This window comes from Phascolarctos cinereus, unplaced genomic scaffold, assembly GCF_003287225.1.
Source record: "Phascolarctos cinereus isolate Bilbo 61053 unplaced genomic scaffold, phaCin_HiC Scaffold_5;HRSCAF=322, whole genome shotgun sequence".
NCBI lineage: Eukaryota > Metazoa > Chordata > Mammalia > Diprotodontia > Phascolarctidae > Phascolarctos > Phascolarctos cinereus.
This window is the reverse complement of record NW_027555958.1, coordinates 180,708,263-180,735,797: the sequence shown is the minus strand read 5'-3', so window position 1 is coordinate 180,735,797 and position 27,535 is coordinate 180,708,263. Positions and strand designations below refer to the sequence as shown.

Here is a 27,535-nt window from a genome sequence, read left to right as displayed (position 1 = left end):
CAAAGGAAGGCTACGGTAGCTCAGCCTTGTAGAAGTGAAATGTGAGGAGACAAAGAATGACTGAGAACACAAGAGAAAAGACAAAACATCAATAGAGAAGGCATGAATGAAATCCTAGCATAGAAGAAGATAAACCAACAGAGGGAAGAAGAAGAAGAAGAAGAAGAAGAAGAAGAAGAACAACAACAACAACAACAACAACAACAACAAACAACAACAACAACAACAACAACAGGAGGAGGAGGAGGACAAGGAAAAATGTGTAAAATCTCAACAACAAAAGTAACAACAAACTATGTTGAACAAATATTATAATATGAAGAAAAGTGAACCAAGAAAAAAATAGAATCTTGTGTACTCCCCAAAGATCATGGAACAATAAGAAATTCCAGAATGGTTCAAAAAGAGAAATAAAATTCATAAAACAAGAAATTAAAAATTAATTTGTCAGAAATTAGTTCTCTCAACAGACAACTTAAGAAACACAAATAACAAAATAGAAAAATTAAATGTACAATAGAAAATCTCCCCAAAGAAGTAGAAGCTGTATGAGAAAGAATAATAGATTCCGACCACAGAAATGCTAAAATGGAAGAAAATTTGGCAGAAGAGAAGTAAAAGTTAACAGCATGAAAAGAATATGTGAAGTCTATGCAAGGCAGAGCAACTAACCTTGAGGGAGATTACACAGAGGTAATTTAAAGACCATGGGTCCCTCAGAAGAAAATGACTGTATCCAATGTTCTCTTGAATTCTGCTCATTTCACTATGCATCAATTCATGTAAGTCTTTCCAGGTTTTTCTGAAATCATCCTGCTTTTTATTTCTTATAACACAATAACATTCTAACCCAAGCCTCACTTGGTCATTGTGTGGGTTTTGTTGGCTCAGAGTAAGCGTAAATAGCAATTGTTTCTGTTCTGGCCAGAAATCCTGAAGGTCCTCCCCTCCCAGATGGATTTTTTAGTAGATAACAGAGGCCATCTTTTGCCTCATTTCTAACCTAGCCTTAACCATTGAATGGGTGTTGCCTCAGACAAACTGAGACCTGAGACTGACCTTAGCTTAAAAAGGCCACAGTCTCCCACTGCTTTGGGGGCCATCTTCCTGATGGCTCTGGAGAAGAGAGTGAGGCTGATGACTTTGCATAGCCCTGCCTCACCTAAATCCAATTCACTTGCAAGACATCACCTTCCTGATATCATTGATCCTCTTTGAGAACAAAGGACAAACAACAATTCCATCACAATCATATACCACAACTTGTTCAGCCATTCCCCAATTGATAGACACACCTTCGATTTCTAATTCTTGGTCAATATTTCTTAAAAGTTATCACATAATCAAAGCTAGAAAAGGCTTTAGAGGTCATCTACTCTTATCCCTTTATTGTAGAGATAAGGTAAGTAAGGCCCAGAGACGTTTTTGCCCACACACATGCACACAAGTAGTAAGTGACGGGGCTAAGATTCAAACTCAGTTCTCTGCACTCTAAATTCATCGGTCTTTTCTGATTCTACAATATTGTTTTATCAGTTTGGAGTATATATAGTACTACTGATGAGAGGGAAAGAAGACAGAGTTTGTGTGTGTGTGTGTGTGTGTATACAAATATACATACACATATGTATGTGTACATATATATATATATATATATATATATATATATATATATATATATACATATATCATATAGTCAGAGTAAAAAACCTTTCCATTGTAGCATGACAAATCTTCATTCTTTGCTCCCCTTGGGAGTGGGGTGGTGTGGGGGAAGGAAAGTAATGGAATTTGGAAAGCTGTCAGCTTGCCTGACCAACTTGGCCAAGTTTGTCAACAGCTGTTAAGATCAGAGAAACAAAGAGTGAAGTTCCATTTAGTCTCTAATTCCTGACAGTTGGGCATCCTCTTCTCTGAGGAGTCACCCAAAATCAGAAATGGGTGGAGGAGAAGGAAGCTGCAGGGTAAACTCCCTCCCCCAACACACACACACACACACACACACACACACACACACACACACAACATCCATCCACCCACCCACACATGATGGCCATGAATATGCCACTGAAATTCATTAGGTGTTACGTGATAGAACCCTATGGCTTAAAAATCATTTAACAAATGGATAAAAATAATTCATAACAGCATTTAGTTTGAATATAAATTTTACTGCTAAGGTAGGGCTAGAATTTGTTGCCTCGAGACCCACTTAAATAGGCCCTGTTTTCACCATTAATTTGCCCAGAACCTTTTCAAAAATGCTTTGCAAAGTATAACAATAAACTTCTTAGATTAATAGAATCAGAGTCTGAGGAAATGAGCTTTTAAATTATAACAAAAATATATTGTTTAGCTCTCAAAGGTAATTAATCAAAAAGAAGTATTCATTTAAAGGCTAACCCCGTAGATAGTACCTCAGAGAGTATTTACAGGTACTCTCAATCCCATTTTCTTGTGTGCCTTGTTTTCTTTGATCATTTTCTGGTACAAAGCTAAAATCCCACCTTCTATAGGAAGCCTTTCCCAAACTCTCTTAATTCTAGTGCCTTCCCTCTCTTGATTACTGCCTCTTTATCCCGTACATAGTTAGTTTATACATAGCTGTTCCTATATTGTCTCCCCTATTAAATTATGGACTCCTCAAGGGTAGAGAAAATGTTTGCCTTTCTTTATATTGTCAGTGTTTAGCACGGTGCCTGACACATAGTAGGCACTTAGTAAATGTTTGTTGACTGACAATATTAAAAGGTTTCTAAAAGTTCTTGTGTGCAATAATATAACTTGGAATATGCAGATATCCATACCTCTTCCCCCAAGATGAGACTGTTGTTGAGTCATTTTTCAGTTGTGTATGACTCTTTGTGGCCCTAATTGGAGTTTTCTTGGCAAAGATACTGGAGTGGTTTGCTATTTCCTTCTCCAGCTCATTTTACAGATGAGGAAACTGAGGCAATAGGGTAAAGGGACTTGCCCAGGGTCATACAGATAGTAAGTGTCTGAGGCCAGGTTTGAACTCAGATGAGTCTTCCTGACTCCTGGATTAGCACTCTATCCACTGCACCACCTAGCTGCCCAAAGATATTAAACTCATGGTTAAAAACAAATAATGTTTGTGAAATGCAAACTCTTTGAAAATAGTTCTGGAAAAAAAATAGTAAAGGCTCTTAAGTTAGAATTGGGATCTCTTACTAACCTGTTCAGAAGCAGAGGTTGGAGGGAAAGAACAATGAACCTGCATAATGAAGACAGAAACCTAACCAGGCTCTATCTATAAAATGGGACCCTATTACTTTATATTTTCTGTCTGTCCTTTATTTAGCTAGGTGGCAAAATGGATAGACCACTGGGTCTGGAGTCAGGAAGACTGGAATTCAAATCCATCTTCAGACACTTAGCTAGCTATATGACCCTGGGCAAGTCACTTAATTTGTTTGTTTCAGTTTTCTCAACTATAAAATGCTATAATAATAACACTCATCTCACAGAGCTGTTGTGAGGATCAAATAAGATATTATTTGTAAAATGCTTAAGTGAGTGCCCAAAGTATAGTTGGCACTGTAGAAATGCTAGCTATTCCTAGCACAAATATTAATAAAACTAAGGTAGCTTACCTTTTGTCCTTGAGAGAATATAATAGACAATTTAATACCTGAATAGCTCTGATCCTGATCCAAAGATGCTCTCTCCAGTAGCATCCATACTACCCAAAAGTAAAAGATCTAACTATAAAACATGTCTCCTTTAAATTTTAAAGCTTTCTTTTTACATATGAGCCCCCCAAAGAAAATAAAAGTTTGTTGAAATGTAACCAAAATCTAAACCAACATTAATAATAATAACATGGTGCTCTGACTTCACTCTACCCTCTATCAAATCTGATTCCGTACACCTATAACTGTCATTTTCTCCATGAAAAAGAAGACTAAAGGAGGAAAAAAAAAAAAGAAAAGGGACAATTTTACACCACTGAGATTTAACTACTTGCTCAATTGGTGGTAAAAGTGTGTGATTAAACATGTTTATATCTGAATTGTTCGGACATTTATAAGCCCCTAAAGGCAGGGAAGGTGTCTCATAAAATGATCAGTTTTGTCTCAACAAATGATACATTGCTCATAAAAATAATGGTAATAATAATTGGCTGGCCTCAATGGAGCCTCAAATAGAGTTTTTACTGAAAGGAGGCTCCATATTCTGAGACCATGGAAGTCTGAGAGACATTTCATGAATCAAATTTTGGCATTCCATAAATAAGACATTCTTAACAATGAGAACTGTTGTTCATTCATTAGACAAGCATACTGAGGACGGACACAAGGACAAAAATTAAAGCAATCCATGCTCTCAAAGTGCTTACATTCTAGTGGTGGATGACTGAGTATGTACACCAACAAGTAAATACAAAATTTATTTATAATAAATTCAAAGTAATTTGGGGGAGGAGGGTACTAGCAACAGAGGAGATCAGCATAAACCTTGTGTAGGAAGTGACATTTTAGCTGAGGCTTCAAGGAAGCTAGGGATTCTAGGAGTCAGAGAAGAAGAGGGAGTGCATTCTAAGTAATAGAGACAATCTGGGCAAAGGCAGACATATAGATAGATAGATAGATAGATAGATAGATAGATAGATAGATAGATAGATAGATAGATAGATAGATAGATAGACAGATACATACATACATACATACATACATACATACATACATACATACATACATACATGGATGGATGGATGGTTGGATGGATGGATGGATGAATGGACACATAGCCATTTTGATTGGAAGGAAGAGTTACTAAAAGCTAGTAACATTCAATACATCTGGAAAGATAGTCTGGAGCCCAATTATGAAGAGTTTTCAATGTCAAAAAGGAGTTTGTAGTTTATTCTACATACAATAGAAAGCCACTGGGGCTTCTTAAGAGAGGCAAGGACAGGGTCAGATTTATGCTTTACGAATATCAATTTATTATGTTGGAGGAGTTCTGAAAAGGCAGACGCTGGAGTGTTAATTTGATAACTGTGTGCAAGAAAGAATTGAAGGGGAAGAGACTGTATAAAGGGAAACCAGAGAGGAGGTGATTTGCAAAATCCAGGAAAAAAAAAGTGACGATGGCCTCACTGGGTGTTGGCGTTTGAGTGGGAAAAAGTAATGGATGTGAGACATGTTGAGGTAAGGTAGTACTGATAAGACTGCAAATGATTAGCTGTGAGGGAGAGCAAAGACTTGAAGATGATTCCATTTACAGAAATAGAAAAGTTAGAAAGAGAGGAGAATTTTTAAAGGGAAAGATAGTTCATTCTGTTTTGAAAGCACTTCATCTACATCCTCATCAGAATACAAGCAAGGTTGTTGATGCCAGGTTTGACATCTCCTCTTTCTTAATGCTTAAAAGGAAATTCAAGCTTCCTTCTGCCATTTTCAGGACCTTGAGGGCATGATATTCCCATTCTATGGCCAACAACAGTCCCATTTCTTTCTCTCCCAATCACTAGGAAACAGAATTTCTCTCTGACTAAGCAGAAACCTCACACACACACACACACACACACACACACACACACACACACACACACACACACACACACACACACCTCTTTCACTGCTACCTGATTTGTCATGTTTGTAGATTTCTAAAACACACTGAAAATTTAAGAATCTGCTCTTGTTAGGCAGTCCTAGGCAGCCCCGAAAGCTTCTGGATGGAAGCGACCTGTGGAACTGCTTAATCCAACTTCCTCCTCATTTTACAGATGAGGAAACAGACCCGAAGTGATTTGTTTTGGTCACACAATTTGGTCAAGGTCACACAGTGGCAATGCTAGGAAATAAATTTTAAATTCATTATCTTTTTAGGCACCACAACAGAGAGATAAGGAGAGAAGCTCAATAGGAAATGGTAGAAGGAAAGCTACATTGATGTGAAAATATTAGGCCTACAAAGCAGCTCCTGGGAAAATTTAGACCAGCAACATCTGGTTCAATCTTTTTTTTTTTTTAAATAAGACTGGATCTCCCTAACTCTCCCAGGCTGGAAATACAGAGGCTACTCACAGTCCAGGTCCCATTCTGATCGACATAGGAATTTTGACCTGCTCCATTTCTGACTTGGGCTGGTTCATCCCTCCTTAGGCTACTTGGTGGCCCTCTGCTCCTAATGGCTTAATTTCTATTAGTACCAATCTTGGTGCAGGTACATGATTGGCTTAACCTTCTGCAGCTCAGAATACCTAAGCACAAGAGATCCACTAGCCTTAGCCTCCCCAGAGAAGGGTTTCCAGGTATGCACCACTACAACCAGGTCCATTTGTTTTACAAGTGAAGAAACTGAGGCACAGAGAAAATAAGTGTTTTGTCCAAGATCATACCCTGACAAGGGCTCGGATTTGAACCTTCCCTTTGGACTCAACTTCAGCCTTCCTTCCACTGCACCATTGGTCTAGAATAGAACAAATTGCCTCCCTCCAAAATATATACCACCCACCCATCAAGCTGTGTTTCCAGGTCATCCAATTTGAATGCATTTTCTACAGGGAGCTTTTGAATGGGATGGCACTTCAGGGAAAGCTTCTAACTTTCACAATCCAAGATTATGTCTACATGTTTAAATTAACTTGTCATTTCAGAAGAGCAAGAATTTACAACTTGGATTCTTTTGTTTTCTGTTTTCAAATTGGCTAGATATAATATCATTTGCTGAATTAGCTTCACAGCATGGGAATGCATCTTCCCCAGAGTCTAACACTCCATACGTGCCCTCTATTCTCTAAGCACCAAATGAATGTGACCATTCCAAATACTTGCAGATTCATGTTTTATTATGGAAAAAAATGAACTATAACTTTTCTCCCTGGACTAAGGAAGAGTGAATCAGCTTGCCCACGGCACTATGCCCTGGCAATCACGCTGCTTTACTGCCACACTCACAATGGTTACATTTCCTGCCCAAGCAAACCAGGGGGCTAATTATAAAAACAGTGCCTAGGATGATTACATGCTATGTGTGAATTATATAGTCAGTGATAATTGTGGGTTATTGAGGTAGTTATTTAGGTTTGATTGATAGAACATATGCACCTCTCTAGAAAGATTAGCCTTTCTGCAATTATGGAAAATCCATTGGCCTTACATTTCCTTCTTCCCTGACGTCAGATATTCCAAAAGTTAAAATGTTTGCAACTCTGTTGTACTTTGCAGGATAAATTCTATTGATTTATATGTAGCAAATAAAACATTTGGAGACAAAGGCAAAAATAAGGGTCTTGTGTGCTGTATGTCTGTGTGTGTATTTATATACATGTTAAGTGTGTGTATATGTGCACATATGCATGTGTATAGTATATATGTACATACTATGTGTGGATATACAAATATGTAGGTGTATACACATTATATATACGTGTACGTGTGCACAAATACGTGTGTATGTATACACACATACACAAAATACACAAGCCCCTTATTTTTGCTTTAGTCTCCCAATGATTTATCTGCTGAATGCATGCATGTATGTAGCTAGGAGCAGCTAGGCGACACAATGGATAGAGCTCTTAGCTTACAGTCAGGAAGACCTGACTTAAAATTTGGCCACAGATACTTACTAGCTGTGTGGGCAGGTCAATTAACTTGTTTGCCTCAATTTCCTCATCTGTAAATAAGGATAATAATAGCACCTGTCTCCCAGGATTGTTGTGAGAATTAAATGAGATGGTAATTGTTCCATCCTTTTCAGTTTCAGTCCAACTCTTAGTGATCCCATTTGGGGTTTTCTTGGCAAAGATAGTAGAAAGGCTTGCCATTTCTTTCCCCAGTGGATTAAGGCAAACCAAGGTTAAGTGACTTGACCAGGGTCATAGAGTCAGTGAGCATCTGAAACTGAATTTGAACTCAGGTCTTCCTGACTCTAGGCCCAGTGCTCTATTCACTGAGCCACCTAGCTGCCTCCACAAAGATAACTGCTACATACCAGTACTGTCCTAGATGCTTAGAATACAAACATAAGAAAGAAATAGTTACTGCCCTCAAGGAGCTTACATTCTACTAGGGGAATACAACAGGTTCACAGATAACAAATATAGGATACATAGAAAATAAACACACAATGATTGGAGAAAGGGTACTAACAACTTAAAGAAATCAGGAAAGGTCTCTTGAAGAGAGCTAGGGGTTCCAAGAGGCATAAATGAGGAAGGAAAGCATTCAGGTGGGAGAGACAGAGCCTGTGCAAGAGCTCATCATCATTGTGATGTATGGGACACATTATCAAGGCCAATTTGATTGGAGGGTACAATCCAAGGATGTTTTGGAGTTGTATCATACCCGCTCAAGAAAACTGATGGTTAAATTTCCAGCATGAGCATTTACACTTCAGAAACCGGCAAAAACTACAAATCATGGCTTGGTTTATTGTTTTGTTGACTGTCTGGACTTAAGAAAGAGATGGAGAAAATGCTAGTATTATGCAGATTAAACTTTAAAATACGTCCTGCATACCTCCCCCCCATTCCACCAGGAGCTGGTTGTTTAACATTATCAGTACGTCACTGGTACAGAGTGTCTGGAGTAACGTTCAATTAACTGGAAAGAAAAGTTGGAGTTAGACTGTGAAGGGCTTGAAATGCTGAACAGAGGAGTTCATATTTTATCCTACAGGTGATGCAGAACTACTAAAGCTTTCTAAGCAGGAGTGGCATAATAAGATTTTATATTTAGGATTATCAGTTTGTCCACTACATGGATGCTGGATTGGACACCTGGTAACTCAGGTGCAAGGAAGTTATTATAAAAGTGTTGGGTACTGGGTAGTTGTGGTGGGAGTGGAGAAAAGGTAATGGATGAGAGAGATGTTATAAAGGGAAAATTAACAAGATTTGACAACTGATTGGATATAAGGGAGTAGGAGGAGTGAGAGTGAATAATAGATATGACTTAGGTTGTAAACATGGATGACTAGAAGAATGGTGAAAAGGAGTGGGTTAGGGGGAAGATAATGAGTTCTGTCTTGGACATATTGAGTTAAGACATCTATATAACATCCAAGCAGATTTTACTTATCTTCATACATTCTCTTTCCCATCAGTAAAATGTAAGCACTTTGACGATAGGGACTTTTTCTTCATTTTCATCTATGAATTTCCAGCTCCTAGCTTAGACCCAGTCACAGAGCAGGTGGGTATATAATAACTTGTTCCTGAATTAAGTCCTGAGAGATAGATTCTACAAATATTATTATCTCCATATTACAAGTGATAAAGCTGAGGCTCAGGGAGTTTGCCCATAGTTGCACAGTAAGCAACAGAGGAGACAATTGAATCTAGGTCATCCTGATTCCAAGTCCATTATGCCACATTGCCTATAACTACATGGGGCAGCCCCTGTCAACCTGTGTCATTGCTGTGATGGAATGGCTTCAACAACACAGATCGAATTAACAATTTATCATATTGTCCGGACGCTGCTGGAAAGGCACGTCACTTTGTTCCAGCTAAAAATGGCTATTTGCCAACTCCATGCATTTTCACAGACTGTTAAAATCTTCCCTTTGGAAAGGACCTCAGAGAGATCATCTAGGTCAACTCTCTCCTGAAACAAGAATTCATTCCCTCTACATCTGGATAAATGGCAGTCTAGCTCTTACCTAAGCACTTCCCAGGATAGGGAACTCACTCTACCAAAGTTATCCATTCCATTTGAGTTCTGCTCAAATTGTTAACAAGTTTTTCCTTTTACTGAGCAAAAAAAAATCTGTCTCCCTGCAACTTCTACTCCTTGGTTATGATGCTGCCTGATGGGGCCAAACCAAATAAATCTAATCTCTTTTCCCCATGACAACCCTTTAGGTATTTGAGAGCAGAAATCAGGCCCTCCCCAAATCTTTTCTACTTCAGACTGAACATCCCAAGTTTCTTCAAATGATCCTCATATATCATGGTCATAAGTCCCTTTACCAAACTGATGGCCTACCTCTGGACACACTCTACATTCTCAATGCCCTTCCTAGAATGTATTACTCTGAAGGAAACATGATACTCTAACTGTGGTATGACAAGGACAGGGTAGTACCCTAAAACCTCCATGTTCTACTGTCCAGCCATGCACACACACACACACGTATACACACACACACACACACACACACACACACACACACACACACTGTTGATTTTCTTCTTTGTAAAGCTCACTTAAGGTTTCATTGATGCAAGTAGCTCCTTAAGATGCTAGGTTACTAATGAGTTGCCATAAATACCAGTTGAGGGAGTTTATACACCAGAAGCTCCCCACACCTATGAAATCATAAGTTTAGACACAAAAACTTAACTATATGGCTGGAATACTCACCACCATTGCTGGGTTGGTTGTTATCCTTTGTTCTAGAAGAGGATCAAAGTGACATCACTGTGTTATAGTCAAGCCACAGTCTGTCTGGCCAAGACTGATCAGACCAGTACAAACTCGGCATGCTTTACCTCAGGTTGAGCCAAAATAGTACATGTGAATATTTGGAGTGGAACATTTGGGTGGCATAGTTGTCTTTCCAAGAGGCGTACCAATCGAGAAAGAAGAAACAGTCTTTCTGAAATGTGGAATTCTCAAGTCAAATGGGCTCAGTAGCATGGCCTGACCTCTAAGCTAGGCTAAATATTTCCCAAGACCTTGACATTTTTCATTTCCAATGTTTACAGAATTCTCCATCCCCTTTACAAAGATATACTCTTGAATGTTCTTGGATCGATTGGATATCACTCCAAACTTCAATACTTTTATCCCAAAGCATGTGAGGGGAACCCACAGGATCTCAGGAAGAGAGATCATGATTTACAGTGAGAGATTACGAGGACTGTAAGACAACATTAATTATCTGTGAAGGGCTTTAACATTGTGCAATTTGCTCTGCTCTACAAACTAGTAATACCCAGTTAAGTACTCTCTGGTTCACCTGGAAAACCCCATCTTTTTTTAGTAGGCAACTCCTCATACAGATTAGCCATTGATTCACTGGGTAAGAAAGGCTTAAGAGATGAAAAGAGCCAGATTTTTACACCTTCTTAGACCATTATAGATGCTTTTTTTTTTCCTTTAAGGAAACCTTGCTAAAAAACTGCTGAGTTTGCACATGCCAACCAGAAACTTTTAAAGTAAACTGCGTGCCTGCCAACAGGTGTGTAAGATGTCAGAAATAATACACAACAGGGCATGAGTTAAACCATAAAAATGGAACACCTCAGGAACATTGGGCGGCATGAGAGCAAAGTCCAAGGGCTCCTAGAACCTAGGCTCTGCCTGAATCACTATTAAAAGGGTGTTGCTGATTTTATAAGATTGCTTTCATTTGTTAGAATGCTGGTGGGGTTTGTCTTGCTTTTTAAAAAAATTGTCTGCCTCATTTTCCACACAGCGGAACTTGCTTGGGGTTTACTGCTACCAAGATAGACTCCCCATAGATACATTTAAAGTTTCTAAAATTCTCAGATTGTAAATGATCCTTGGAAGCCAGTTGAAGCCTCTATGACCTTGTACTTTAAAGAACCAGCACTTACTTGCAAACTCTAGAGGGTCTCCCCTCGAACAGAGAATAAAGCTTCACTTCCCAAAATACAAGCTTCAGGTTGGTAAAGTAGAGAAACAACTGAACTAAGCAATAGAAAGATGCATTGCATGTATCCAGCATGTACCATGCATAGGCGTGAAGTAATACTTGAGATGTTTTTAAAACATTTAAGGGCAGTCAGATGACACAGTGGACAAAGCACTGGGCCTGGAGTCAGGAAAATGAGCTCAAATCCAGCCTCTAACAACACTTATTACCTGTGTAACTTCTGTTTGCCCCAGTTTCCTCATCTGTAAAATGGGGATAATAAAAGTACCTCCCTCCCAGGGTTGTCATAAGGATCAAATGAGACAATGATTTTAAAGTTCTCAGCACATAGTAAACACGATATAGATGTCAGTTATTATTATTATATTAAAAGGGCTTTTAGAACCAAACAGAATTTCTAGAGCCCTTAGGATTTTTCAGTTAAATAGTAGAAGCCCAAGATGGTGGCCAGGATAAATGTCCCATTACTGTGTTTTTTTCAAAATGAGCCAGTAGTAGAATGTAAGCTTCTTGAGGGTAGAGACTATTCTGTTTTTGTCTTCGTAACCCCAGAGCTCTATACAGTATCTGGAATATAGTATGCACTTAATAAATATGTATTAAATTTAGTTGATATAGAAGGATTTTTTATAGTTCTTGCTAATAAAGGAAATTCAAGATGGTGGCTACAGCATAATAACTAAATTCTTGCTGTAATGATCATTAGCAAAAAAATCAAATTGTCTAATTTCTTGCTATATTGTATACTTTGGGGAGTAGTATTCAGCAAAACTAGATAATACAGGTCTAATTGTTCTGACACTAACAATAGCAATTCCAGCAAGTAGTCTCCTCCCACAACTCCCAGGTGTCTACAAAAGATTGGGAATTTTAATGAAATATGACTTCTCTCCCTTCTTCCTTCTCATCCAGCTCTTAAAACTGTATTGGATTCAGAAAAGGGCATTATTTTTTTCAACACCCTCTCTCCCATCCTCTGCTTCCCCACTTCCCCATGGAAATATGCTTCTACTATTTAAGAGAAAGATCACATGCACCAGAATTTCAGGTGAATGATTCTGGCATGGTCATTTTCTGACTAGCAGCCAATGTGGTCAGCTCCAGGACTATCCCACAGCTGCCTTTCTGCTGAAGTCTATCTTGAACTGGCTGGAAGCCACTAATGAACATTTGACTCTATAACTCTCTCCTGGGCCTTGTCAGTATAACAAGACATTAAAACACATGCTACAAACGGAGCCAGGATGGACACCACTGCCCGGGGCCTCAGGCAGCTTTCATATTCAAGGTTTGACTTCAGTTGGCTAGGGGTCAGTAACAGTAATCTGTTTCCCAATACAAAGACAAACTGCTCTGGGCAATTTTTTTTTTTAAAGACTATGTTTTGTCAAAAAAAAAATTACTTTTAACATGTTTTTGGCAGTTCCTTGGCCTCAGAATCTCTCAAAGGTGTCAATTTGGGCCTGTCCCCAACAATAGCAATGGTTAGCTTAGCCAGCTATCAAGTTTGTAGCATTTCTAAAGAGGTTTTCTCCTTCCTTCAAAGTTGTTGGAAGAGTAAAGGCTGTCAACTATTGTTCCCCTTTTAAATGAATATAAATTTCAGCGTCTTCTTTTCCATTCTTCCCACCCTTTTAATCTCCAAAAATAAGGAATGGAAGACTGGAGTAAAGAAAAGCAGACAGATCTGAAATGGGGTGACAACGGGGAGGTGGGGGATGGGGGAGAGGGGTCAGTCTAATTCTAATTCCCAAATCTTTCAGCTCCTTTCAATCTCTCACAAAGTTTGTCATTTGGTCTCCCACTTTTTCCTGGAAGGATCCAGAGGAAAGCCAGTCTTCTAAGGAATATGGAAAACAGTCTTTCTTAGTGAAGGAAGATTCTCCCTACTGAAATCCAGATACACACCGTGGAAAATTCAAGATTTGTGGTTGGTTTGTTTTTTTTTTCCCCAAGCCTAATTATGATTGAGTAAAGGAAGATAACACAGCACTGGGAAGTTCTGCTGTGCAAGAGAGGGAGCAAATTTAGTTATAACAAGGCCTTTCTGAGACAGCCTCTCTACTAAACTTTCTAAGGTAAAGGGACAGAAGGCTAAGCTTCGTGCCCACTGAAACCTTATTGATTGGTTTTCCCAGGGTGGGCTCCCTCCTGCTGATTGGCTGCCTCAGACACAAGGAGGGACTCTTGTGGGAGGAATAGCCACTCCTGCTCCAGGTATATGTGACCTGAAGGACTGAATTCTTTCCCTAGCTTTCCTCTCCCTTAGCTTTCTGTATTTGGGACAGCTAGGTTGGGCAAGGATTACTCTAAAAGAAGCAATGTGCACACTGATAGCAATCACAGAATACAACGTTAAACAAAGCTTATATTTGATTCGAGAGATGATAGGGAGCTACTGCAATTTGTTAAGGGGTGAAAAAACATCTGAAGGCCACAAGTACATGCTTAGAGGGCTCTACAAGAGATTGTAATCTGCGTAGTTAAGATGGTGCAAGAAGCGGTCCAGGCAAGGAACTAGCAGAAATTTAAGGACGAAAAGATCTCTTTTCCCAGAAAAGTTTAGGGAACGCTTTTGAAGAGGACCTGAGACAAAAATTAAAGGCAGGAAGGGAGGAAGGGAGGAAGGGAGAGAGGGAGTGCCACCATTGGAGATGGACTGGTGAAGGAGAGGCTATGCCAAGGAAGAAGAATTGGATGAAATAAGGCCTAGAGAGAGGAGATAGATCTGATGAGAATGTAGAGCATATTATGGGAACTGTAAGAAAGGATTGGAATAGGTTGGAACCTAAGAGGGCCTTGAATTCCAGGATCAGGACTTTCTGCTTTCTGGGTTAGACAGCAGAGAATTATTAAAGATTCTTGAGTAGGTAAGTTACATTATTGAAAAAATACATTTGCTATGTTTTACATGATTGCACATATATGACCTATATCAAATTGCTTACTGTCTTAGGGAGGAAGGAGGAGAGGGAAAATTTTAAACTCCAAATTTTATCGAAAAATGAATGCTAAGGGAAAGCCAGGTTGAGCAGGGGATAGAGCACCAGCCCTGGATTCAGGAGGACCTGAGTTCAAATCCAGCCTCAGACATGACACTCACTAGCTATGTGACTCTGGGCAAGTCACTTAACCCCAAATGCCTCACCAGAAAAAAAAAAGTTAAAAATTGTCTTTACATGTAATTGGAAAAAATAAAATACTATTTAAAAATTTTAGATGCATTTAGGTGTCACTGAATATTAGAGTGGGAAGAGAATTCAGAAGTCATCTGATCCAATGATGTTACTCAAATTGAAACAGAGGCCTTTATCATACATAAAACTATTTTTGCTATTCAGTCATATTCTAACTCTTTGTGACCCTATTTGGAGTTTTCTTGGCAAAGTGGTTTGCCATTTTCTTCTCCAGCTCATTTTACAGATGAGGAAACTGAAGTAAACAAGGTTAAGTGACTTGCCCAGGGTCACCCAGCTAGTAAGTGTCTGAGGCCAGATTTTAACTCAGGAAGATGAATCTTTCTGACTCCAGGCCCAGTGCTCTTTCTACTACACCACCTATCTGCCCTTCATAAAGATCCTGCCAGTACTCATATTGACTTAGAAAACCATATTTCAATATAATCTATGTTTTATTGTATTATTTTTATTATTATTGCATATTATATTCTATATTTATGTTTTATTGTGTTATTTATATGTATTAGTGTACTATATTTATATAGTTATTATTTATGTCATATGTTTATGGTATATTATTTTGTTATTGTTGTATTATTTGTATTTGTTTTGTTAAATATTTCCCAATTACATTTTAATCTGATTCAGGTTGCACTGAGGAGTGTTGTGAGCCACACAGCATGTGTGACACCTCTGTTTAATTTGTACCCAAACAAGAGGTACCCCCTACAAATGTATTGGAGTGGTCATCCAGACTTTGCTTGAAGAAAAACTCTCAAACAGCCAATTATACTTTAGGCTAGCTCTAATTAGGAAATTTTTCCTTACATCAAGCCTAAATTTGCCCCTATGTAATTTCTGCCCCATTTTTTTCTAGTCCCGCCTTCCAACAAACAAAACAAGTTTAATCCCTTAAAGTACATCTGCCTCCTCCCAAGTCCTCTCTTTTGCCAAGCCAACTATTTCTAGTTCCTTTCACTGGTCTATATATATAATCATCATATCAAGGCCCCTGACCATTTAAGCTACCTGTGCCCAGAAGTTCTCCAGCTTATTGGCTTCCCTAAAATGAGGCACGCAGAACTGAATGCAAGGTACTAGATATGGTCAGACCAAACGATCACCTTCCTCATTTCTAAAAGTTATTCATCTCCTAATGTAGCCTAATTTCATCTTCTTTTTTGTAGCTATCACATCATGTAAAATTGGCACATTCTGATTTTTTTCAGATAAATTGTTGTCTACCTATGTCTTCCCCCCACCCATGCTTGTGAGATTGCATTTTTTTTAACCCATGAATATATTTACCCTTCTTAAGTTTCATCTGATGAGAGAAAACATGCTATCATGAATAATAAGCTGGGCTTTGGAATCAAGAAGACCTGGGTTCAAGTGTGGCTTACGGACTTGAGTGCATATTTGAGACTTAAGTCACTTAACATCTGAGTCTCCCCAGACTATAAAGAACAGGTGCCAATCTGCATTGGGAGAGGAAATTCCTCACAAGGAAACCCCCTCACCAATGAAATCAAGGTTGAATAAAAAGAAAAACAAATCCGTTCACCTTATTAGATTCATTCTAATGTTCTGGGTTTTCTAGATCTTTGGGGAACTTGGTTCTGTCATATAATATCTATCTCTTCCACCTTTGTGCTGTTTGATGAGCATGCTGTTTATTCTTTCATCCAAGCTAATGAAATGAGTGTTAAATCAATCAACATGCATTTATTAAGCACCTATCATTAAGCTGGTACTATGCCAGGAGATACAAAGACAGAAATGAAAGGGTCCCCGTTCTCAAGGAACTTATATTCAAGAAGGAGGTAAGCAGATAAATAAGCATATATAAGACATAGACAATTAAATAAGACCCAGGGGACCAGATTGGGCTTCATATGGACAGTATTACTTGAGCAGAGTTTTAAAGGGAATATGGGATTTTAAGCAGAGCTGAGATGGGAGTACATTCCATGAATGAGACATCAAGGTAGCCAAGTTGATAGAGCACTGGACCTGAAGTTACCAAGACCTGAGTTCAAATCTGGCCTTAGATACTGACTAGCTGTATAAGCCTGGGCAAGTCACTTAACTCTGTCTTCATCAGTTTCCTCATCTCTAAAATGGGGATAATAATATCACCTATCATGTAGGGTTGTTTTGAAGATCAAATGAGATACTTTAAAAGTATTTTGCAAACCTTAGAACTAGATAATATAGATAGATAGATAGATAGATAGATAGATAGATAGATATAAATTTGAGCGGATGTATATATAAATGAACACCCTATATTCTCATGCTTTCCCAGTCACCAATGGAGTGAAGCAGGGCTGTGTGCTTGCTTTTTGGCATGATGTTTTCTGCAATGTTGTCAGACACCTTCAACAAGCACATAAATGGTATCAAGGTTACTTAGGCACTGATGGTAAATTAATTAACTTTAAAAGGCTACAAGCCAAGACTAAAGTGAAAGGAAAGTTGGTACATGTCTTTTTGTTTGCAGATGATTATGCAGCTCTGTGACTAAGATACAACAAAGTATTAATTGGTTCTCTGCTGCTTGTGCTAATTTCGGCCTATTAACACCAAGAAAACAGAATTTCTCAGCCAGACAGCACCACGCTACCCATACATGGAACCCTCAGTTACAGCAAATGAAAAGATTTTGAATGTGTGGATAAGTTTACTCACCTTGGCAGTATACTTTCCAGGGATGATGAGGTTGACACATGCAGCTGAGGAATGTTGTAAGCCACACAGCATGTGTGACACCTCTGCTACTTTAGCATTTGGGAGGCTCCAAAGTAAAGTATAGGAGAGAAGATGTATTAGTCTGCTTACCAAACTGAAGGTCTGCAGAGCCATTGTACTGAACTCATTGTTGTATACCTGTAAAACCTGGACGGTATACCAGCATCATGTCAGGATACCGAATTACTTCCATTTGAATTGTCTGAAGATCACCTGGCAACATAAGGTCCTAGACACTGAGGTCCCTTCTCGAGTTGAACCACCAAGCATTGAAACTCTGCTGCAGAGAGTGGCTCGTAGTTTATAGATTCTTTCTGTTTTAGAAAGTCAGGACGTTTGCTCCCTTCTAGTCTTTTAGTTCCTCTGCCATTCTCCGTGGGCTTTCAAAGATCATTGACAGGGGACTCAGTAATAGCATTTTACAATTCTTTCAGGACTCTGGACTATAGTTCCTCTAGACCTTGTGATCTGAATGCATCAAGACATAGCTATCTTATTGTCTTATTACTTATCTGAGTCTCAAATCCTTGTTAGCCATTTTTGTTCTGTCCTTTCCAGCAAGAGATCATTCTCCAGGTCTGAGAAGGAAAAAGAAACAGAATCAAGACAAGAAATGTGGAGTTCTGCTTTGCCTTATCAGTCAATTAACATTTATTAAGTACCTACTAAGTTCCAGCACTCTGCTAAGCACTGAGGATGTCATTGTTTGTCCTTTGTTCTCAAAGAGGACCTTGACATCAGGAAGATGTCATGACTTGCAAGTGAATTGGATTTACATGAGGCCGTGCAAAGTCACCAGCCTCTCTTTCTCCTCCCAAGCACTGGGGACACAAGGAAAGGGAAAAGATAGTCCTTGCCTTTAAGCAGTTTGCAATCTAACCAGGGAGACAGCCTGCAAACAACTATGCACAAATAAGCAATATGAAGGATGAATTTAATGAGGAATGAAATGTAGGAAGATGTTTTTAGAAGGCTGGTAGAATAGTTTAGACAAGAAGAGAGTAGTTTCTGAACTGGTAAGGTGAGAAAGGTTGTAGAGATACAATCCACCAGACCTGACAACTAATTACATTTGTAGGGGAGAGGAAAGGGGCTAGTCAAAGATGACTGTGAGGTTATAAATCTGAATAACTGAAAGGATCAACAGAGTTGAAGGAGTTAGAATCAAAGAGTCATGAGTATAAAAGGTAGAGGCCATCTTAGAAATCACCTAACCTAATCCCCTAATTTTACAAAAGGGAAAACTAAGGCACAGAGAGATTTATCTAAACTCCTACAATGTATATGGATATATAAGAGGAGAAATAAGTAAAATATCAGCAAAATGTTTTGAAAGTACTAAATATTGACATAAAAATACTTTGATGGATCTCACTAATATGGGCATTCCCACTATTGATTGGTACAGTTCTCAACTCATCTAAACCTTCTCATCCTGTGCAACCCCAGGTACACAGGATTACTAGAAAAATCTTAATGTTAAAATGATGGGATTTTATTCCAGGAATAAACATGAGGTCAATAAAAACATTAAGTTTCCCAAATGCAATCATACCTGCTCTCTTCCTCTTCCTATTCAATTCTTGGACCAATTAATTCATTGTCTATCTGCAGTGCTGTTCAAGATCGACTAGCTTAAAGGGCTGTCCATCCAACTGCATGTCATAGAAAGACAATAGAGTTTCTTCAGCCACTTGGTTTTTCCTGTGAGGGTTGTTGGGCCTAACCCTGAGCAATCAGGGTTCTTGTTAAGGAGACTTTGTAATGTTATGGGGTTTGATACAATCAGCACCCTAACTATAAATTTTCTCTCTTCTATTAGAACTACATTTGATACAAGATCATACATTTAACCATTACTAGGTCTGTATCCCAAAGAGACTCCCAAAAGGGGAGGGGAGGGCAAATGACCTATTTGTTCAAAAATATTCATGGCAGGTGGTTTTGTGGCAGCAAAAATTGGAAATTGGAGGGATGCTCATCAATTGGGGAACAGCTGAACAAGTTATAGCATACAATTGTAAGGAATGCTATTGATGAACAAGATGATTTCAGAAAAACCTGGAAAGACTTACGTGAATGGATGCAAAGTGAAGTGAACAGAACCAGGAGAACACTGTGCACAGTAACAACAATATTGCACAATGAAGAATTGTGAATGACTTAGCTATTCTTAGCAATACAATGATCTAAGGCAATCCCAAAGGACTCGTATTGGAAAATGCTATCTACCTCCAGAGGAAGAATTGATGGAGTCTGGATGCATATCAAAGCATGCCATTTTTCATTTTCTTTATTTATTTTTGATCTGTGTTTTCTTTCACAATATGACTAATATGGAAATATGTTTTGCATAGTTGCATATGCATAGCCTGTATCAAATTGCTTAATGTCTCGGGGGGGGGAGAATTTGGAACTCAAATTTTTTTAAAGAATGTTAAAATTTGTTTTTTCGTGCTTGGGAAAAAATAAAATATTAAGATGGGGGGAAAAAAAGATAACATATTTACAATTGAAAGTGGCCATAAGGATCATCTAGTCTAAGCCTTTCATTTTAGAGATTAAAAAAAACAAAACCCGAAGCCAAGAAAAGTTAAATGACTTGCTCAAGGTCAAAGTAACTAGCATAGGCAGCATTCAAATCTCAGTGCTCTGACTCCAAATCCAGCTTCCTTTTGGAATCTTATGTAATGTTGACATATGCCCATCATTTGAAGATAGCCTTCAAGGCATCATTTTTCTACACTGAATCTTAAGATTTTTATTTTCGTCAATAACCAATAAACTTGATGAGATCTTTGATTTTATGTACTTCTCAACTCAATCTGTGACTGTGAAGATATGGTATTTTACTATAAAATATGATTTGAAAAATCTTGCCTATATACACCTTCATCCAGGATGTCCTTAATATCACATAAGATTATTCTGTAGACACACCAGTGATTGTATTATTGGAAAGAATAGAGAACAGAGGAGCAAGGGTGAAAATTGTTAGCTTCAAGTTGATTTGCATGGCAGCCAGAGGCATGATGAGATTGATCAGAATCCCTTAGCCTTAGCAATTTTTTGTCCCTGGGATGACAGGAAGGGGACCCAGGCTACTGAGCCAGGGGCAGGAGTTAAAAGGAATTTCATCCTATACCTCGTGTGAGAATCTGTTAAAGGAATTGGGCATGTTTACCCTGAAAAAGACAAGACTCAGGGGGGACATGATAGTTGTATTTGAAGGACTGTCACTTGGAGGGAAGACTTGATTTGTTTTATTTGGTTCTAGAGGACAGAACAGGGAGTTTAGCATGATAGCATGACAAACTTCCTAACAATTAAGAGTTATCAAATGCATAAAGGACGTCTAATGGATGTCATGGGTTTTCTCCCCTTGGAAGTGTTCAAGCAGAAACTGAATAGTCATTCATTGGTTATGTTCCAGTGGAGATGGTTTTCACATGTGAAAGGATGCTGAGGTCCCTTGAAACCATCAAATTCTGGGATTTTATCTTTTGGATTGAGATGTCCAGTGTTACAGCAAAATGAAAGGGCTTCCAAAGAAAGACTTTAACATTTTTAGGAGCTTCATGGTGAATTATGGCTAGCTAGGGATTTTGAAAGATCTAAAGATGGTCACTGAGGATGTCAAGCTACAAAAATGACCGAGCCCCAAACCTAAGGCCTCATATTAGTCAATGACCAGCAGGTGATAGCAGATAATGGTAACAGGGCAGTGGAAGATGAGGAAGAAGCAGCAGCAGAAGCATCCTACAGAGAAGGGCACAGCAGAGAGAACAGAATAATAGGAGATACCAAGTCAATGTGGAAAGAAGGTCACCTAATGTCATCATTAGAGGACATCAGCAGTGTTGTGGTGTTAGAGGCCCTGGTCATGTGGGCTCTGGCCATATGTGTTCTCTACACATCTGCTCGACTTTGTGTGTTCCCTTGTTATGGGACAATGAGTGTGTCCTTTCTTCAACTAGTAGTATGGTAACTTGTGAGAGGACATGCGTCTATGTGCATGGCAAAAGTCATTCTAGCTGCTTGCATTGCTGTGCTACCAATTAAATGTCTTTTTCTTTGAATTAAGGTGTCCTATGGTTGGCTAGTAAAAGAAACACATGTGTGGGGACTCACAAACTCTGGTTTTGAGGAGATCTTGACCCACATCTATAACATGTCCTAATCCTGAGGTACAGTGTATGAGGAGGGTCCCAATATACAACTTTCTTATAAAGATTTTGAAGAGATAAGGGAGGGAAGGAAAAAAGAAGGGAGAAACGATTTATTAAGTGCCTACTATGTGCTAAGCACCATGCTAAGCATTTTACAAATATTATTTCATTTGATCCTTGCACTAACCTGGTGGGAGGAGGGAGTAGGTGCTGTTATTATCTCCATTTTACCAATGAGGAAACTGAGGCAGACAGAGGTTAAGTGACTTGCCCAGAGTCACACAACTAGCAAGTGTCTGAGGCCAGATTTTAACTCAGGTCTTCCTGAATCTTGGCCCAATGCTCTATCCACTGCATCACCTAACTGCCAACAAATGGAGCTCCAAAACCCACAGTGACAATTACTAGCTGTGTGGACCACAGACAAGTCACTTTACCACAACACACTCTCTGAGCTACAGGCTGGTTGTAAGCTGCACACCAACAAAATCACCGGAGAGGTTGAGTGACTTGGTGGGATAAGGTCCCACAAGTAATAAGCAAAACTCAGGTTTGAATCCAGGTTTTCTGTCTCCAAAATCAACATTCTTTCTACTCTACCTCTCCTAAAAAGGCTTATACATCTGTTGTTCTCAGGAGGCAGTCTCTCCATTGGAGGACTAAATTATGAGAATCAGGTGAGAAAACTTGACCTGTACAATTGCTATTTAATTTTTCCTGTATTTTCCTCAACTAGATAGTAAGGGGGTTTTTTTTGGTTTGTTTTTTAGGCGATTGAGGTTAAGTGATTGGCCCAGGGTCACACAGCTAGTAAATGTTAAGTGTTTGGTCTGAGACCAGATTTGAACTCAGGCCCTCCTGACTTCAGGGCCGGTGCTCTATCCAATAGTAAGTTTCTTGAAGTTAGGGGCTATATATTCTACTTATTTGTCTTCCCCACAGTGTCTAGCATAGGCCTTTCTTTAATAGTGTGTGCTATCAATTAATATTTTTGAACTCATCAATATTACGATGAATAATTCTATGGATTCTCTTCTTTCTTAGACTTCTTTCTACTTTCTCCATCCCTTGATCCACTCCACTACTGCCAATCTTCTATTTCCAAATGAAGTCTAGTCCTCAGATCATAAGATCATGGATTTGGGAAGGAACCTAAGATACCTAATTTAATCTTTCTTCTTGCCTCCATTTTATAGATGATGAAACTGAGGGCCAGAAAAGTTAACCCAAGACTATACAAGTAATAAACAGAAAAGCAGAGATTTGAATCCAGGATTCCAAGGCCAGGATTGTTTTCATGACCCCAGACTATTATTCTGAAAAGTCCTTCCAGGTGAGCCATGGTGGACTGATCTCTTCTAGCATTTATGCTTATAATAAAACAATGCCTAAACCTTTGTTGCATGAATTAATAATTTTCTCTTGCTGTCCCTCACTAGTGTCAAATAACAAACAGTTAACATTCTTCCTGTTCATTCATTCATTCCCATTATCCTGGTTGAGGGAAAGGGTTATCTCATTACAGTTGGATTTTATTTTGTTTTGTTTTGTTTTTCTAACATAATAAGCAAAAGCCAGTAGGGGATTTTTACCTGGCTTAAAACAGGGAAGAATAATTTCAAATATCTATTCTACCTAAAAGGTATTTATCTCTCTTAATGTTTTCTTCACTTCAAATTAGTTAACCCAGTTTCTCCTTTCCATGGATATTAGCAGTAGTGATGATTAAAGGCTAAAAGTTTTAGAAATCAAGTAACTGATAAAATTTAATAAGATTCTCCAGAATAGCACATTCAAGCAGCGAGTTTCTCTGTGCTGTTCTTTTGTTGCTGAAGGCAATGATGCTAAGGGCAGAACACAAAAGTGATTATACCTTCTTTCTTCCTGGTTGGTTTCCTTTTTCTTCTTTGTACTATTATCAAAAAAACATTGGTTGAATACAAAGTAAAATTGGCCAGGCTTGATCTCTTTGCCCAAGACAAAAAGGGGAAGGAGAGGAAGGAGGTTGAGGGAGGGGGAAACCCATAGATAGCAACAGCCGGAATGACTGAGAATCCAAAGGTAAAAATGCCAAAGAATTTTACAAATCCATGTGTATCTAGCTTGTCTAGCTTATTTATAATTGGTATGCTCATAAGTGAATGAGGGCTTTCTTCTCCAAAAAGGGTGGGTTTGTAAAGGGCTCTAACCCCCTTGGTTTACTGTTTGTATAAAGCTCTCTAAACCCAGTGTTCTGGGTGCCAATCAAGTCCTGACAAAGCTGGTCACTCCCCGGGTAGACCTTATGTGTATTAGGGCATGTCCTAGAATCAGAACAAAAGGGACCCAGGTAGCTATGTCGAAGGCTGGCACACACCCTCTCTGTGTCCTTTGTTTTAACATCAATAAATTATGACTAAGTAAGTTTTCTGTGATCGTGAACTATGTCACTCTTGTATCCTTAAACAGACTAGAGCAGAACACTTAGCTAAACCAAACTGAACTGTGTTTGCTACTGTGTTAAGTATCTATACTTAGAGTTTCACACACAGAAACCCTGACCTAATTAGAATTTAACTTCCTTGAATACTATCAATCCTCCTTTCATCTATCTGCAAAAATACTTTCTTAATTTCAACTTTTCCCCCTAAATTCATATCTTTCTGAGAACCACAGATCTAGACCTAGAAGGGGTTTCAGAGGCCAAGTAATTAAATTCCCTTGTTTTACAGGTGAAGAAACTATCAAGTCATTTTTACCAAAACAACACAGATGATAAACTCAGAAATGGGCTTTGAGCTTACGTCCTAAGACTCCAGAGCTAATTTTCTCTCCACAGAAAAATCTCACTTGCCTTCAGTGAAGGAGACACTGATATGCTTTGGTTGTTGTACAAAACACCCTTGGAAGGCTGTTTTTATGCCTGTGTATGAAATTTGATCAAAACTGGGCAAATCTTCCAAGAGTTATTACAGCATAAGCAAGGAGACAGAAGTGAAATGTCAGGTCGTTGGATTGAAATGGGACCATATCCTAATAACGCAATATAATAAATGAGTACTCGATTTCCAGCTTCTTTAGTCTAAGGCCTGCAGGACCTTGAAGAAGGCCATTGTGGCCTTCCTGGTCCTTGGGTGCGGCCTTTTGACTGAGTCCGAGTTTTATAGAACAAATCCTTTTATTAAGGGCATTTGTTCTGTAAAATTTGGATTCAGTCAAAGGATCGCACTTGAGGACCTAGAGGGCCACATGTGGCCTCAAGGCCACAGGTTCCCCACCCCTGGAACTAATGGAATGAGTTAACTGAGCTCCATATGTGTAATGCAAGTTTAGATTGAGCCAGAAAGAGAGAATCCCTAGGCAGAATCCGAACTAGAAATGTTTGCACCTGGGACAAACAATGTTCAGGGCAAAGGAATATAGAGTAGTGCTTTCAGCTGGGGCTAGGTAGGGTGGGGGTGGGGAGAGTATGGGAATAGAATAGAAAAGAAAGAAGAATGGGAGAATGCTTCACCACAGCCCACAATTTGATAGCTTCCTATTTTAACTATTATTCTGCCTAATTAAGAGGTGCTTTGTTGTTTCTACGTTGCTAAAGGACCACAAGTACCAACAGCACCCTCTAAATCTGGCACCCTAGGGCAAAGCCCCAAACACCCCACCCTAGCAACATCTCCGTCTATAAGTACTGGCATAATTCAAAGGCGGCACAGCTCTACATGATGTCACATGACAAACACCGTGTATAGGCATTAAAGTATCTTATGCAACAGCCGACTTTGAGCAAAAGTTCAACTTAAATCTTCCTAAGTCAAGTGCAAATGTTTAAAATTATGGCATGCCTCTAGATGCATGGCAGGCAGGCCTCTACTGAAGGCAGTGACAAGGATTTGCACCATACAGGGTTTTAAAATGTCATTAAGAGTCTCTGATCTTTACATGTAGAATATCAAGTTTCCACTTAGAATTCAAGTGCAGGGTAGTTTCTTGCTTTAAAAAAAAGAAAGGGTTTTCTAAATGCAAATTTGGATCAACTTTTCGGTCTAACCATAAAGTAGGTGTTTCCAGAAAAGATTCCAAAAAACCCTCTTTCTGGACAATAAAAATCAGCAAGATAGGCTGTGTTTTCTGGGGTATTAATGTAACCTCAGCATGAAAGCTTGTTTAAACCCTTGCCACAAAGTTCTAACTAATTGCATTTCATTGCTCTGTTTGCCTCTAAAGTCACAGGATGCCTTTGGGGACAAACAGTTTGGCTCCAGGTTCCATTCAGAAAGGCATATTAAGAAACCCGATTTCAATTTAGCTGATTGGCTGAGCCTTGGCAAGCCTTAACACTTAGTCTGTGAAGGGGAATGGTTTATTCCAGGTAAGGGCTGGGATTGGATGTCAAGGGAGTTGGCAGTGCTGGGCCATTAATTGACATCATGTATCAGGTTTGGTTAATAATCTACACATTCGTTCTGCTTGAGCTGATCTGTGTGCCTGTGGTCAAGGGGTCATGAGCTAAGAAACAGGTAAAGAGGAAGGAAGAGTCAGTGCCTGCATCCTCCCCAAAGCTCAGAAATGTCTGTACATGCTTAAAGATTGAAATTGGTTATTAACCACAGGCTATCCGGTCCAGTAGTATCAATGAAGATGCCAGCAGCAGTTAAAACAACCCTGGAAGGTCTAGTAACAGATACTAACATCCTGGGTAGGCCATTACCTGAATTGAAAAAGAAGGAAAAAAAGAAGAAAAGAAGGGATTTGCAGATGCCTGCATGTTTCAGGAAGATGTCCCAAGAAACAGCTAAAACTTTCCCTCACACGAAACAAGTTGGGACTTATCTGGTGGGGAAAATGATCAACCAGGGCTCTTTTGCCAAAGTGATGGAGGGACTGCATCTCCCCACAGGTGAAAAGGTAAATGCACCTTGACAAAGTCAATCAGGCCTTGGCATTGACATATGGTTACCTCTCTGTGACTGTATGGGAGGAGAGGGGGTGAAACATAATAGACCAGGATTTCAGATGTTTTTCCGCACATCACAGTGAGGGACCAGTGAATATGTATATATCTTAAAGTTTGAGTCTTTTTCCAGGCAAGGCTATATTGTTTAGAATTTGAGCATGCTAAGATATATGATAAAGGCATTTTTCACAGGAGATGACAGCAAAGTCAGGGAATATAGAACAGGGATCAGTATTTAAGTTTTCAGCTAGGGGTTTCCAATAAAATATCTGTCAGCCTGTTTTTGCTCAGCAAAGTGAAAAATGGAATCTTCCTGCTGTCAGGTTATTGTAACAAGGAGAATTATAGGAGCAGGTTGTAGAGGAAATAGATGATTTTCCAGGATGTCCCATAGCAAATTTTATTGGCTTTTTTCTGAACTTGTACTGTGATCAGACCATGGTATGTGAAAAGAGCACTGGCCCTGAGTCAGAGGATCTGGATTCAAATCCCATCTCTGACCTCGCCTTCCTATGTGACCTTGTGCAAGTTATTTAATCTCCCTCTTCTTTGTTTTATTATGTCCAACTTTTCATAACCCCAAAGTTACTGGGCAAAGGTACTGGAGTGTGAGGCTAGATTTGATCTCAGGTCTTTCCAATTCATGCCCAGCACTTTATCCACTGGGCCACCTAGCTGTTCTTAATCCCTCTCAGCATCATTATAATCATCTGTGAAATGAAGCTGTTGTACTAAATGACCTCTAAGGTTCCTTCAGGCTCTAGATAAATTGTCTAGAAATTTGATCTATGAGGTCATTATTTCAATGAACAAATTTGGTCCTCGCATATGTAAGATATTTTGTTGTTGTTCGGTTCAATTATGTCCCACTCTTTGTGATCCCACTTGGGGTTTTCTGGGCA

General features: G+C 39.0%; 1 protein-coding gene across 1 annotated transcript in view; it reads left to right on the top strand.

Annotated features, from left to right (window-relative positions):
• The window catches only part of LOC110200880 (uncharacterized), a 111,957-nt gene that overhangs the window by 40,492 nt on the left and 43,930 nt on the right, over positions 1 to 27,535 (top strand). Inside the window, 2 exon segments of the mRNA XM_078155251.1 lie at positions 22,897 to 23,033; positions 26,290 to 26,584. Of these exon segments, the coding sequence (XP_078011377.1) occupies positions 26,312 to 26,584 (273 nt within the window). The 5' untranslated portion in view covers positions 22,897 to 23,033; positions 26,290 to 26,311.